The sequence below is a fragment of the Fringilla coelebs genome (assembly GCF_963513975.1).
Source record: "Fringilla coelebs genome assembly, chromosome: 34".
Taxonomy (NCBI): Eukaryota; Metazoa; Chordata; class Aves; order Passeriformes; family Fringillidae; genus Fringilla; species Fringilla coelebs.
Genome location: NC_140060.1, coordinates 352525 through 366396, shown reverse-complemented (window position 1 = coordinate 366396; position 13872 = coordinate 352525). Strand labels below are relative to the sequence as shown.

Sequence of the window (13872 nt, the reverse complement as noted above, 5' to 3'; positions counted from 1 at the left end):
TTCCATACTGGTCCATACTGGTCCGTACTGCTCCATACTGGTTTATACTGGTTTATATGGTTCCATACTGGTCCATACTGGTCCATACCGGTCCATACCGGTCCATACTGGTCCGTACCAGTCCATACTGGTTTATAATGGTCCATACTGGTCCATACCGGTCCATACCGGTCCATACTGGTCCGTACCGGTCCATACTGGTTTATACTGGTCCATACTGGTCCATACTGGTCCGTACTGGTCCGTACTGGTCCATACTGGTCCATACTGGTTTATACTGGTCCATACTGGTCCGTACTGGTCCATACTGGTTTATACTGGTCCATACTGGTCCATACTGGTCCATACCAGTCCATACTGGTTTATACTGGTCCATACTGGTGCAGGAACTTCCACGTGTGGAACGATTGCTGGATGAAGAGGCCGGACCTGCCCCAGGGCTACGACGGCTGGCAGGTGGTGGACGCCACGCCCCAGGAGACCAGCAGCGGTACTGGTTTATACTGGTTTATACTGGTTTATACTGGTTTATACTGGTTTATACTGGTTTGGACTGGTTTGGACTGTTTGGACTGGGAGGGGGCTGGGAGGGGTCAAAAATGGGGGGTAAAAGGGGAAAAATGGGGGGGAAATGGGGGGAAAGGGTTAAAAGGGGATGTGGGGTTACTGGTTTGTACTGGTTTGTACTGGTTTGCACTGGTTTGTACTGGTTTGTACTGGTTTGGGGGCTAGGGTTACTGGTTTGGACTGGGAGGGACTGGGATGAACTGGGAGGGGACTGGGAGGGAGTTAAAGGGTTAAAAATGGGGAAAAATGGGGAAAATGGGGATTTGGGGTTACTGGTTTGTACTGGTTTGGGGGCTGGGGTTACTGGTCTGTACTGGTCCGTACTGGTTTATACCGGTCCATACCGGTCCACACTGGTCCATACTGGTTTATACTGGTCCATACTGGTTTATACTGGTCCATACTGGTTTATACCAGTCCATACTGGTCCATACTGGTACATACTAGTCCGTACTGGTTTATACTGCTCCATACTGGTCCATACTGGTCCATACCAGTCCATACCGGTCCATACTGGTCCATACTGGTCCGTACCGGTCCATACTGGTACATACTAGTCCGTACTGGTTTATACTGCTCCATACTGGTCCATACTGGTCCATACCAGTCCATACTGGTCCATACTGGTCCGTACCGGTCCATACCGGTCCATACTGGTCCATACCGGTCCATACTGGTCCATACCGGTCCATACTGGTCCATACTGGTCCATACCGGTCCATACTGGTCCATACCGGTCCATACTGGTCCATACTGGTCCGTACTGGTCCATACTGGTCCATACTGGTCCATTCCGGTCCATACTGGTCCATACCGGTCCGTACCGGTCCATACTGGTCCATACCGGTCCATACTGGTCCATACTGGTCCATACTGGTCCGTACTGGTCCATACTGGTCCATACTGGTCCATACTGGTCCATACTGGTCCATACTGGTCCATACTGGTTTATACTGGTCCATACTGGTCCATACTGGTTTATACTGGTCCGTACTGGTTCCAGGCCTGTTCTGCTGCGGGCCCTGCTCCGTCACCGCTGTCAAGAACGGCGACGTCTTCCTCAAGTACGACACGCCCTTCGTCTTCGCCGAGGTGGGCGGGGCTAATTATGCAAATGAGGGGTTAATGAGGGTGGCGGGGAGGTGTAGTCATGCTGCCGGGGGGCGGGGGCTCGTTAATTATGCAAATGTCATTAATTACGGAAATGAGCGGATGAGGAATGCAGGGGTGCTGGTGGGTTGAGGGGGTGGGCGTGGCCTTGTTATGCAAATGAGGGCTTGGGGTCATGCTAATTATTGTGTGTATTTAGTGGTGCTAACAGGTGATTAATGATTATGCAAATGACACTGTGAATTATGGAAATGAGCAACAGAGCAATGACCGGGTGCTGCCGGCTTGAGGTGGTGGGTGTGGCCTAATTATGCAAATTAGGGCGTGGTTATGCTAATTGCAGCATGTAACTCATATAATGGGCACTCATTATGCAAGTGATTTGCCTATTTATGCAAATGAGCTGGTGAAAAATCACTGCACAGGCCTCTCACAGAGATAGGCATAGCCTCAATATGCAAATGAGGAGTTAATTAGGTCAATTAAGATGTATATTCAATGGCGTTATGGGGTGGCATTTAATTATGTTAATGAGAGTGATAAATATGCAAATGAGACCCTGAACATTAACAATCTGCCGGCGGTATGAGCTGCGAGGTGCGGCCTAAATATGCAAATGAGGGCTCATTTATGCTAATTAGCAGGCATCACTAATGACGCAAAGGGGTCGGCCGCTTCTTATGCAAATGAGATGGGTAATTATGGAAATGAGCTGTTGAAGAATGACAGCGCCCTGGCAATTTGCGGTGTGGGCGGGCCCTAAATATGCAAATTAGATTGTTAAATATGCAAATTATCAGGGAAACAGCAAGGTAAGCAGTGGCTTGTGGTGGGCGTGGCTTAATTATGCAAATGAGGCCAGGTATGCGTTACTTGGACTAATGACTGGTGCGCCTAATTAATGCTAATGAGGTGAATTTTATGCAAATGAGCAGGTGACGGGCAATGGTGGCGTCTGGTGGTGGGCGTGGCCTCTGTATGCAAATGCGAGCAGCGCAGGTTTGTTATGGTAATGAGGGGCGGGGTTTAACAGAGCTAATGATGGCATATTAATGAGGGCATTAATTATGCAAATTAGCGGGTGAGCGGTGACAAGTTACGCTGGCGGATGCACGGCCTGAATATGCAAATGAGGGATTAATGTCGCTAATTACAGGGGTAATTAATGCTGCTGAATAAGGGGGATTAACGCTACTAATGGGGCAATTAACAATGCTAATGAGGGGAGGAATTATGCAAATGAGGCGTGTGTGCTGGCAGCTGTAGGGACATGCCTTAATTAGGCCAGCCCGGGGTTAATTAGCCTAATTAGCATGCATCATTAACTCCGCTGATCTGGGCTGAATGGCGGCACTGAGGAGCTCATTAATTATGCAGATTAGCTCATTAATTATGCAGCTGAGCAGCCACAAGGTGCGCAGGCATAGATCAAACTAATTACACAAAACCCGATGCTAATTAGCCTAATTAGGAGTCTTAATTAAAGCCATTGCTCAGGGGGTGATGCGCTATGCAAATGAGCTCATGAATTATGCAAATGAGGCCGGTGAGCAGCCACAAGGGGCACAGCCTTACATCAGCCTAATTACATAAAACCCTGGGGTTAATTACCCTAATTAGGAGCCATGTTTAACTCCGCTGATCAGTGGGTGGTTAGATATGCAAATGAGCTCATAACATATGCAAATCAGGCTGGTGAACGGCCACAAGCCGCGCTGCCATAGGCAAAACTAATTACGCAAAACCCGGGGCTAATTACCCTAATTAGGAGCCTTAATTAATTCCATTGCTCAGGGGGTGATGCGCTATGCAAATGAGCTCATGAATTATGCAAATGAGGCCGGTGAACACCCACAAGGTGCCATTAATTACATCCCTTAATTAACCAAAGCAGGGGCTAATTACCCCTAATGCAAAAGATCATTAATTATGCTGCAGTGGGAGTTTGTAGGTGACTCGAAGGAGCTAATCAATATGCTAATGAGCTCATTAATTATGCAAATTTCAGGTAAACAGCGACAAGGTGTACTGGCAGCATCAGCCACACCCGGGGGGGTTGAACACCACCCTAATTACACAACACGGGGATTAATTAATCTAATGAGGAAGGATAGTTAATCCTATGGGTGTGAGGGCTAATTAGGCATGCAAATGAGGTGATTAATTATGCAAATCACATGTGAACAGCGACAAGGTGTACTGGCAGCGTCAGCCACACCGGGGGGGGTTCAACACCACTCTCATTAACAAACACGGGGATTAATTATTATAATTAGGAAGGATAGTTAATCCTATGGTTGTGGGGGCTTATTAGGCATGCAAATGAGCTCATTAATTATGCAAATGGCAGGTAAATAGCGACAAGGTGTACTGGCAGCATCAGCCACACCGGGGAGGGTTCAACACCACTCTCATTAACAAACACGGGGATTAATTATTATAATTAGGAAGGATAGTTAATCCTACGGATGTGGGGGTTAATTAGGCATGCTAATGAGCTCATTAATTATGCAAATCACAGGTGAACAGCGACAAGGTGCACTGGCAGCGTCAGCCACACTGGGGGGAGTTCAACACCACTCTCATTAAAAACACGGGGCTTAATTAATCTAATGAGGATGGATAGTTAATCCTGGCGATGTGGAGGCTAATTAGGCATGCAAATGAGATCATTAATTATGCAAATCACAGGTGAACAGCGACAAGGTGTACCGGCAGCATCAGCCACACTGGGGGGGTTCAACACCACTCTCATTAAAAAACACGGGGATTAATTATTATAATGAGGAAGGATAGTTAATCCTATGGGTGTGGGGGCTAATTAGGCATGCTAATGAGGTGATTAATTATGCAAATTTCAGGTAAATAGTGACAAGGTGTACTGGCAGCATCAGCCACACCGGGGGGGTTCGACACCACTCTCATTAACAAACACAGGCATTAATTAATCTAATGAGGAAGGATAGTTAATCCTGGCGATGTGGGGGCTAATTAGGCATGCTAATGAGCTCATTAATTATGCAAATCACAGGTGAACAGCGACAAGGTGCACTGGCAGCGTCAGCCACACTGGGGGGGGTTCGACACCACTCTCATTAAAAAACACGGGGATTAATTATTATAATTAGGAAGGATAGTTAATCCTACGGGTGTGGGGGTTAATTAGGCATGCAAATGAGCTCATTAATTATGCAAATCACAGGTAAATAGCGACAAGGTGTACTGGCAGCGGCAGGCGCACGGCGGGTTCGCCGTGGTGCACGTGGAGGAGGGCGCGATCGGCCGGAGGATCAGCACGGTGGGGGCCGGCTCTGCGGCCAGAGTGGACATCACTGACCAGTACAAACACCCCGAGGGTCAGTGAGTGACCACGAGTGACCACTGAGTGACCACTGACCCTGAGTGACCACTGAGTGACCGCTGAGTGACCACTGAGTGACCACAGAGTGACCGCAGGGTCAGCACGGTGGGGGCCGGCTCTGCGGCCAGAGTGGACATCACTGACCAGTACAAACACCCCGAGGGTCAGTGAGTGACCACGAGTGACCACTGAGTGACCACTGAGTGACCACTGACCCTGAGTGACCGCTGAGTGACCGCTGAGTGACCGCAGGGTCAGCACGGTGGGGGCCGGCTCTGCGGCCAGAGTGGACATCACTGACCAGTACAAACACCCCGAGGGTCAGTGAGTGACCACGAGTGACCACTGAGTGACCACTGAGTGACCACTGACCCTGAGTGACCGCTGAGTGACCGCTGAGTGACCACTGAGTGACCGCAGGGTCAGCACGGTGGGGGCCGGCTCTGCGGCCAGAGTGGACATCACTGACCAGTACAAACACCCCGAGGGTCAGTGAGTGACCATGAGTGACCATGAGTGACCACTGAGTGACCACTGACCCTGAGTGACCACTGAGTGACCGCTGAGTGACCACAGAGTGACCACAGAGTGACCACTGACCCTGAGTGACCACTGAGTGACCACTGAGTGACCACTGACCCTGAGTGACCGCTGAGTGACCACTGAGTGACCGCAGGGTCAGCACGGTGGGGGCCGGCTCTGCGGCCAGAGTGGACATCACTGACCAGTACAAACACCCCGAGGGTCAGTGAGTGACCACGAGTGACCACTGAGTGACCACTGAGTGACCACTGACCCTGAGTGACCGCTGAGTGACCGCAGGGTCAGCACGGTGGGGGCCGGCTCTGCGGCCAGAGTGGACATCACTGACCAGTACAAACACCCCGAGGGTCAGTGAGTGACCACTGAGTGACCACTGAGTGACCACTGACCACTGAGTGACCAATGAGTGACCGCTGAGTGACCGCTGAGTGACCGCTGAGTGACCGCTGAGTGACCGCAGGGTCAGCACGGTGGGGGCCGGCTCTGCGGCCAGAGTGGACATCACTGACCAGTACAAACACCCCGAGGGTCAGTGAGTGACCATGAGTGACCACTGAGTGACCACTGAGTGACCACTGACCCTGAGTGACCTCTGAGTGACCACAGAGTGACCGCAGGGTCAGCACGGTGGGGGCCGGCTCTGCGGCCAGAGTGGACATCACTGACCAGTACAAACACCCCGAGGGTCAGTGAGTGACCATGAGTGACCACTGAGTGACCACTGAGTGACCACTGACCCTGAGTGACCGCTGAGTGACCACTGAGTGACCACTGACCCTGAGTGACCGCTGAGTGACCGCTGAGTGACCACTGAGTGACCACTGACCCTGAGTGACCAATGAGTGACCACTGACCCTGAGTGACCACTGACCCTGAGTGACCGCTGAGTGACCACAGAGTGACCACAGAGTGACCGCAGGGTCAGCACGGTGGGGGCCGGCTCTGCGGCCAGAGTGGACATCACTGACCAGTACAAACACCCCGAGGGTCAGTGAGTGACCACGAGTGACCACTGAGTGACCACTGAGTGACCACTGACCCTGAGTGACCGCTGAGTGACCACAGAGTGACCACAGGGTCAGCACGGTGGGGGCCGGCTCTGCGGCCAGAGTGGACATCACTGACCAGTACAAACACCCCGAGGGTCAGTGAGTGACCATGAGTGACCATGAGTGACCACTGAGTGACCACTGAGTGACTACTGACCCTGAGTGACCGCTGAGTGACCGCTGAGTGACCACAGAGTGACCGCAGGGTCAGCACGGTGGGGGCCGGCTCTGCGGCCAGAGTGGACATCACTGACCAGTACAAACACCCCGAGGGTCAGTGAGTGACCACGAGTGACCACTGAGTGACCACTGAGTGACCACTGAGTGACCACTGAGTGACCACTGACCCTGAGTGACCGCTGAGTGACCACTGAGTGACCACTGAGTGACCACTGAGTGACCACTGACCCTGAGTGACCGCTGAGTGACCACTGAGTGACCGCAGGGTCAGCACGGTGGGGGCCGGCTCTGCGGCCAGAGTGGACATCACTGACCAGTACAAACACCCCGAGGGTCAGTGAGTGACCACGAGTGACCACTGAGTGACCACTGAGTGACCACTGACCCTGAGTGACCACTGAGTGACCACTGAGTGACCACTGACCCTGAGTGACCGCTGAGTGACCACTGAGTGACCACTGACCCTGAGTGACCCAACCATTGACCAATGACCCAACCCTTGACCCAACCATTGACCAATGACCCAATGACCCAATGACCCAACCATTGACCAATGACCCAATGACCCAATGACCCAACCATTGACCTAATGACCCAATGACCCAACCATTGACCTAATGACCCAATGACCCAACCATTGACCAATGACCCAATGACCCAACCATTGACCCAATGACCAATGACCAATGACCAATGACCCAACCCTTGACCCAATGACCCAACTCTTGACCAATGACCAATGACCCAACCAATGACCCAATGACCCAACCATTGACCAATGACCCAATGACCCAACCATTGACCCAATGACCCAACCAATGACCCAATGACCCAATGACCAATCAATGACCCAACCAATGACCAATGACCCAACCCTTGACCAGTGACCCAACCATTGACCAATGACCCAACCAATGACCCAACCATTGACCCAATGACCCAACCAATGACTCAATGACACAACCATTGACCAATGACCCAACCATTGACCTAATGACCCAATGACCCAACCATTGACCTAATGACCCAATGACCCAACCATTGACCAATGACCCAATGACCCAACCATTGACCCAACAATTGACCAATGACCCAACCCTTTACCATTGACAGAATGACCCATCCAATTACTCAACCAATGACCAATTAAATGACCCAACCATTGACCATTGACCCAACCAATGACCCAATGACCCAACCCTTGACCAATGACCCAACCAATGACCCAATGACCCAACCATTGACCCAACCATTGACCAATGACCCAACCATTGAACCATTGACCAATGACCCAACCATTGACCCAACCATTGACCAATGACCCAACCATTGAACCATTGACCCAACCATTGACCCAACCAATGACCAATGACCCAACCCTTGACCAATGACCCAACCATTGATTCAATGAATGACCCAACCCTTGACCCAATGACCCAACCCTTGACCCAACCAATGACCAATGACCCAACCATTGACCCAATGACCCAATGACCCAACCAATGACCCAATGACCCAACCCTTGACCCAACCATTGACCCAATGACCCAACCCTTGACCCAACCATTGACCCAATGACCCAACCCTTGACCCAATGACCAATGACCCAATGACCCAATGACCCAACCATTGACCCAATGACCCAACCATTGACCAATGACCCAACCATTGACCAATGACCCAATGACCAATGACCCAATGACCCAACCATTGACCCAATGACCCAATGACCCAACCATTGACCCAATGACCCAACCAATGACCCAACCATTGACCAATGACCCAATGACCAATGACCCAATGACCCAACCATTGACCCAATGACCCAATGACCCAACCATTGACCAATGACCCAATGACCAATGACCCAATGACCCAACCCTTGACCCAATGACCCAACCATTGACCAATGACCCAACCATTGACCAATGACCCAACCATTGACCAAATGACCCAATGACCCAACCATTGACCAATGACCCAATGACCAATGACCCAATGACCCAACCATTGACCCAATGACCCAATGACCCAACCATTGACCCAATGACCCAACCATTGACCCAATGACCCAACCATTGACCCAATGACCCAACCATTGACCCAATGACCCAATGACCCAACCATTGACCCAATGACCCAACCAATGACCCAACCATTGACCCAATGACCCAACCATTGACCAATGACCCAACCAATGACCAATGACCCAACCATTGACCAGTGACCCAACCATTGACCCAATGACCCAACCATTGACCAATGACCCAACCAATGACCAATGACCCAACCATTGACCAGTGACCCAACCCTTGACCCAATGACCCAACCAATGACCCAATGACCCAACCAATGACCCAATGACCCAACCATTGACCCAATGACCCAACCCTTGACCCAATGACCCAACCCTTGACCCAATGACCCAACTCTTGACCAATGACCCAATGACCCAACCAATGACCCAATGACCCAACCATTGACCCAACCATTGACCAATGACCCAACCAATGGCCAATGACCCAACCATTGACCCACTGACCCAATGACCCAACCAATGACCCAATGACCCAACCATTGACCCAATGACCCAACCATTGACCATTGACCCAACCATTGACCCAATGACCCAATGACCCAACCAATGACCCAACCATTGACCAATGACCCAACCATTGACCCAATGACCCAACCAATGACCCAATGACCCAACCCTTGACCAATGACCAACCATTGACCAATGACCCAACCATTGACCAATGACCCAACCATTGACCCAATGACCCAACCATTGACCATTGACCCAACCATTGACCCAATGACCCAATGACCCAACCAATGACCCAACCATTGACCAATGACCCAATGACCCAATGACCCAACCATTGACCAATGACCCAACCCTTGACCCAATGACCCAACTAATGACCCAATGACCCAACCATTGACCAATGACCCAACCATTGACCCAACCCTTGACCCAATGACCCAACCCTTGACCCAACCATTGACCCAATGACCCAACCAACAACCCAACCATTGACCCAATGACCCAACCCTTGACCCAATGACCCAACCCTTGACCCAACCATTGACCCAATGACCAACCAATGACCCAACCCTTGACCAATGACCCAACCCTTGACCAATGACCCAACCATTGACCCAATGACCCAACCCTTCACCCAACCATTGACCAATGACCCAACCAACAACCCAACCATTGACCCAATGACCCAACCCTTGACCCAATGACCCAACCAATGACCCAACGACCCAACCAGTGACCCAACCCTTGACCAACGACCCAACCATTGCCCCCTCGCCCCCTCCCCCGCAGGCTCGGAGGAGGAGCGCCGCGCCGTCTCCGCCGCCACCTCGCACGGCTCCCGTCCCCGCCAGCGCGGCCCCGCCTCGGCCGGGGAGGTGACGCTGACCGTGGGGGCGGGTCCGGCCGTGGCCGGAGCCGAGCTGGAGCTGCGGGCGGCGGTCAAGAACCAGGGCCCGGAGCCGCGGACGCTGCGGCTGCGCTTCTCCCTCTGCGCCGTGCGCTACACCGGCGTGGCCGGAGCCGCCTTCCGGCAGGAGCAGCACCGCCGGACACTGCCCCCCGGACAGGGTGAGGGACTGGGGGGGACTGGGAGGGACTGGGAGGGACTGGGAGGGACTGGGAGGGACTGGGAGGGAGTGGGAGGGAGTGGGAGGGAGTGGGAGAGGATTGGGAGGGAGTGGGAGGGACTGGGAGGGACTGGGAGGGACTGGGAGGGACTGGGAGGGAGTGGGGGGGAGTGGGAGGGAGTGGGGGGGAGTGGGAGGGAACTGGGATGGACTGGGAGGGGACTGGCAAGGCATTGGGAGAGACTGGGAGGGACTGGGATGGGGTTTGGGGTTACTGGTTTATACTGGGAGGGACTGGGAGGGAGTGGCAGGGGACTGGGAGGGAGTGGGAGGGACTGGGAGGGAGTGGGAGGGACTGGGAGAGGAATGGGAGGGATTGGGAGGGAACTGGGAGGGACTGGGAGGGAGCGGGAGGGATTGGGAGGGACTGGGAGGGATTGGGATGGGGTTTGGGGTTACTGGTTTATACTGGGAGGGACTGAGAGGGAGTGGCAGGGGACTGGGAGGGACTGGGAGGGGACTGGGAGGGACTGGGAGGGACTAGGAGGGGGTTTTGGGGCAATTTTGGGGGGTTTTGGGTCATCAAAAGGGTGAAAAATGGGGAAAAATTGATGTTAAATCCAGTATTTGATACTGATGTGGTTTGTACTGGTTTGTACTGGTTTGGTACTGGTTTGGTACTGGTTTGTACTGAGAGGGGACTGGGAGGGACTGGGAGGGACTGGGAGGGAACTAGGAGGGGTTTTGGGGCAATTTTGGGGGGTTTTGGATCAGGGAAAGGAGGAAAAATGAGGGAAAATCAGTGGTAAAATGGGTTGGTTTGTACTGGTTTGTACTGGTTTCTACTGGTTTGTACTGGTTTGGTACTGAGGTGTCTCCAGCGTCCCTTGGAGGTGTCCCTGACATCCCTGGGGGTGTCCCCAATGTCCCTGGGGGTGTCCCCAATGTCCCCAATGTTCCCAATGTCCCTGAGGCTGTCCCCAATGTCCCCAATAACTCAGAGGACACGGTGACAATGACGGTGAGCTATGCCGAGTACCAGCCCCACGTGTGTCACCAATGTCCCCAATGTCCCCAATGTCCCCAGTGTCCCCAATGTCCCTGAGGCTGTCCCCAATGTCCCTGAGGGTGTCCCCAATGTCCCCACTGTCCCTGGGGGTGTCCCCAGTGTCCGTAGCGGTGTCCCCAATACCCCTGGGGGTGTCCCCAATGTCCCCAACACAGAGGACACAGTGACAATGACGGTGAGCTACACCGAGTACCAGCCCCACGTGTGTCACCAATGTCCCCAATGTCCCCAATGTCCCCAACACAGAGGACACGGTGACAACGACAGTGAGCTGTGCCAAGCACCAGCCCCACATGTGTTGCCAATGTCCCCAATGTCCCCAATGTCCCCAACACAGAGGACACGGTGACAATGGCAGTGAGCTACGCCGAGTACCGGCCCCACGTGTGTCCCCAATGTCCCCAATGTCCCCAGTGTCCCCAATGTCCCTGAGGCTGTCCCCAATGTCCCTGAGGGTGTTCCCAATGTCCCCAATGTCCCCAATAACACAGAGGACACGGTGTCAATGGCGGTGAGCTGTGCCGAGTACCGGCCCCACATGTGTCACCAATGTCCCCAATGTCCCCAATGTCCCTGAGGCTGTCCCCAATGTCCCTGAGGGTGTCCCCAATGTCCCCAATGTTCCCAGTGTCCCCAATGTCCCCAACACAGAGGACACAGTGACAACGACAGTGAGTTGTGCCAAGCACCAGCCCCACGTGTGTTGCCAATGTCCCCAATGTCCCCAATGTCCCCAACACAGAGGACACGGTGACAATGACCGTGAGCTACACCGAGTACCAGCCCCACGTGTGTCACCAATGTCCCCAATGTCCCTGAGGCTGTCCCCAATGTCCCTGAGGGTGTCCCCAATGTCCCCAATGTCCCCAATAACGCAGAGGACACGGTGACAATGACGGTGAGCTGTGCCGAGCACCAGCCCCACGTGTGTCCCCAATGTCCCCAATGTCCCCAATGTCCCTGAGGCTGTCCCCAATGTCCCTGAGGGTGTCCCCAATGTTCCCAATGTCCCCAATGTCCCCAATGTCCCTGAGGCTGTCCCCAATGTCCCTGAGGGTGTCCCCAATGTCCCCAATAATGCAAAGGACACGGTGACAATGACGGTGACCTGTGCCGAGTACCAGCCACACGTGTGTCACCAATGTCCCCAATGTCCCTGAGGCTGTCCCCAATGTCCCTGAGGGTGTCCCCAATGTCCCTGAGGGTGTCCCCAATGTCCCTGAGGGTGTCCCCAATGTCCCAAACATCCCCTGGGGTTGTCCCCAATGTCTTCAATAACACAGAGGACACGGTGACAATGACGGTGAGCTGTGCCGAGTACCAGCCCCACGTGTGTCCCCAATGTCCCCAATGTCCCTGAGGCTGTCCCCAATGTCCCTGAGGGTGTCCCCAATGTCCCCAATGTCCTTGGGGGTGTCTGCAATGTCCCCAATGTCCCCGATAATGCAGAGGACACGGTGACAATGGCAGTGAGCTATGCTGAGTACCAGCCCCACATGGGTTGCCAATGTCCCCAATGTCCCTGGGGGTGTCCCCAATGTCCCCAATGTCCCCAATGTCCCCAACACAGAGGACACGGTGACAATGACAGTGAGCTACGCCGAGTACCAGCCCCACGTGTGTCCCCAATGTCCCCAGTGTCCCCAATGTCCCCAATGTCCCCAATGTCCCCAATGTCCCCAATGTCCCTGAGGCTGTCCCCAATGTCCCTGAGGGTGTCCCCAATGTCCCCAACACAGAGGACACGGTGACAATGGCAGTGAGCTACACCGAGTACCAGCCCCACGTGTCCCCAATGTCCCCAATGTCCCCAATGTCCCCAATGTCCCCAACACAGAGGACACGGTGACAATGGCGGTGAGCTACACCGAGTACCAGCCCCACGTGTGTCCCCAATGTCCCCAATGTCCCCAATGTCCCCAACACAGAGGACACAGTGACAATGGTGGTGAGCTACACCAAGTACCGGCCCCACGTGTGTTGCCAATGTCCCCAATGTCCCCAATGTCCCCAACACAGAGGACACGGTGACAATGACGGTGAGCTACGCTGAGTACCAGCCCCACGTGTGTCGCCAATGTCCCCAATGTCCCCAATGTCCCCAACACAGAGGACACGGTGACAATGACGGTGAGCTACTCCGAGTACCAGCCCCACGTGGGTGACCAGGACGCGCTGAAGCTGACGGTGGCGGCGGCCGTGCAGGAGACGGGGCAGGTGCTGGCCAAGGAGCTGCTGGTGCGGCTGCACACGCCCGAGCTCACCCTGACGGTAACGGGGATCCTCACCGGAAATATTCGGGGTGGCCCCAAAAATTTGGGGTTTGGGAAAGTTTGGGGGTTTTTTTAGGGACATGGGGAAAGGATGAAATCACC

The 13872-nt window shown here is 53.6% G+C and overlaps 1 protein-coding gene across 1 annotated transcript in view; it reads left to right on the top strand.

Annotated features, from left to right (window-relative positions):
• The window catches only part of LOC311164658 (protein-glutamine gamma-glutamyltransferase K-like), a gene marked incomplete at both ends in the record, with an annotated part of 30925 nt that overhangs the window by 10896 nt on the left and 6157 nt on the right, over nt 1-13872 (top strand). Inside the window, 5 exons of the mRNA XM_084224188.1 lie at nt 387-490; nt 1571-1659; nt 4880-5033; nt 10151-10429; nt 13608-13768. Coding sequence (XP_084080314.1) covers nt 387-490; nt 1571-1659; nt 4880-5033; nt 10151-10429; nt 13608-13768 — 787 coding nt within the window. The remainder of the gene's footprint in view (nt 1-386; nt 491-1570; nt 1660-4879; nt 5034-10150; nt 10430-13607; nt 13769-13872) is intronic.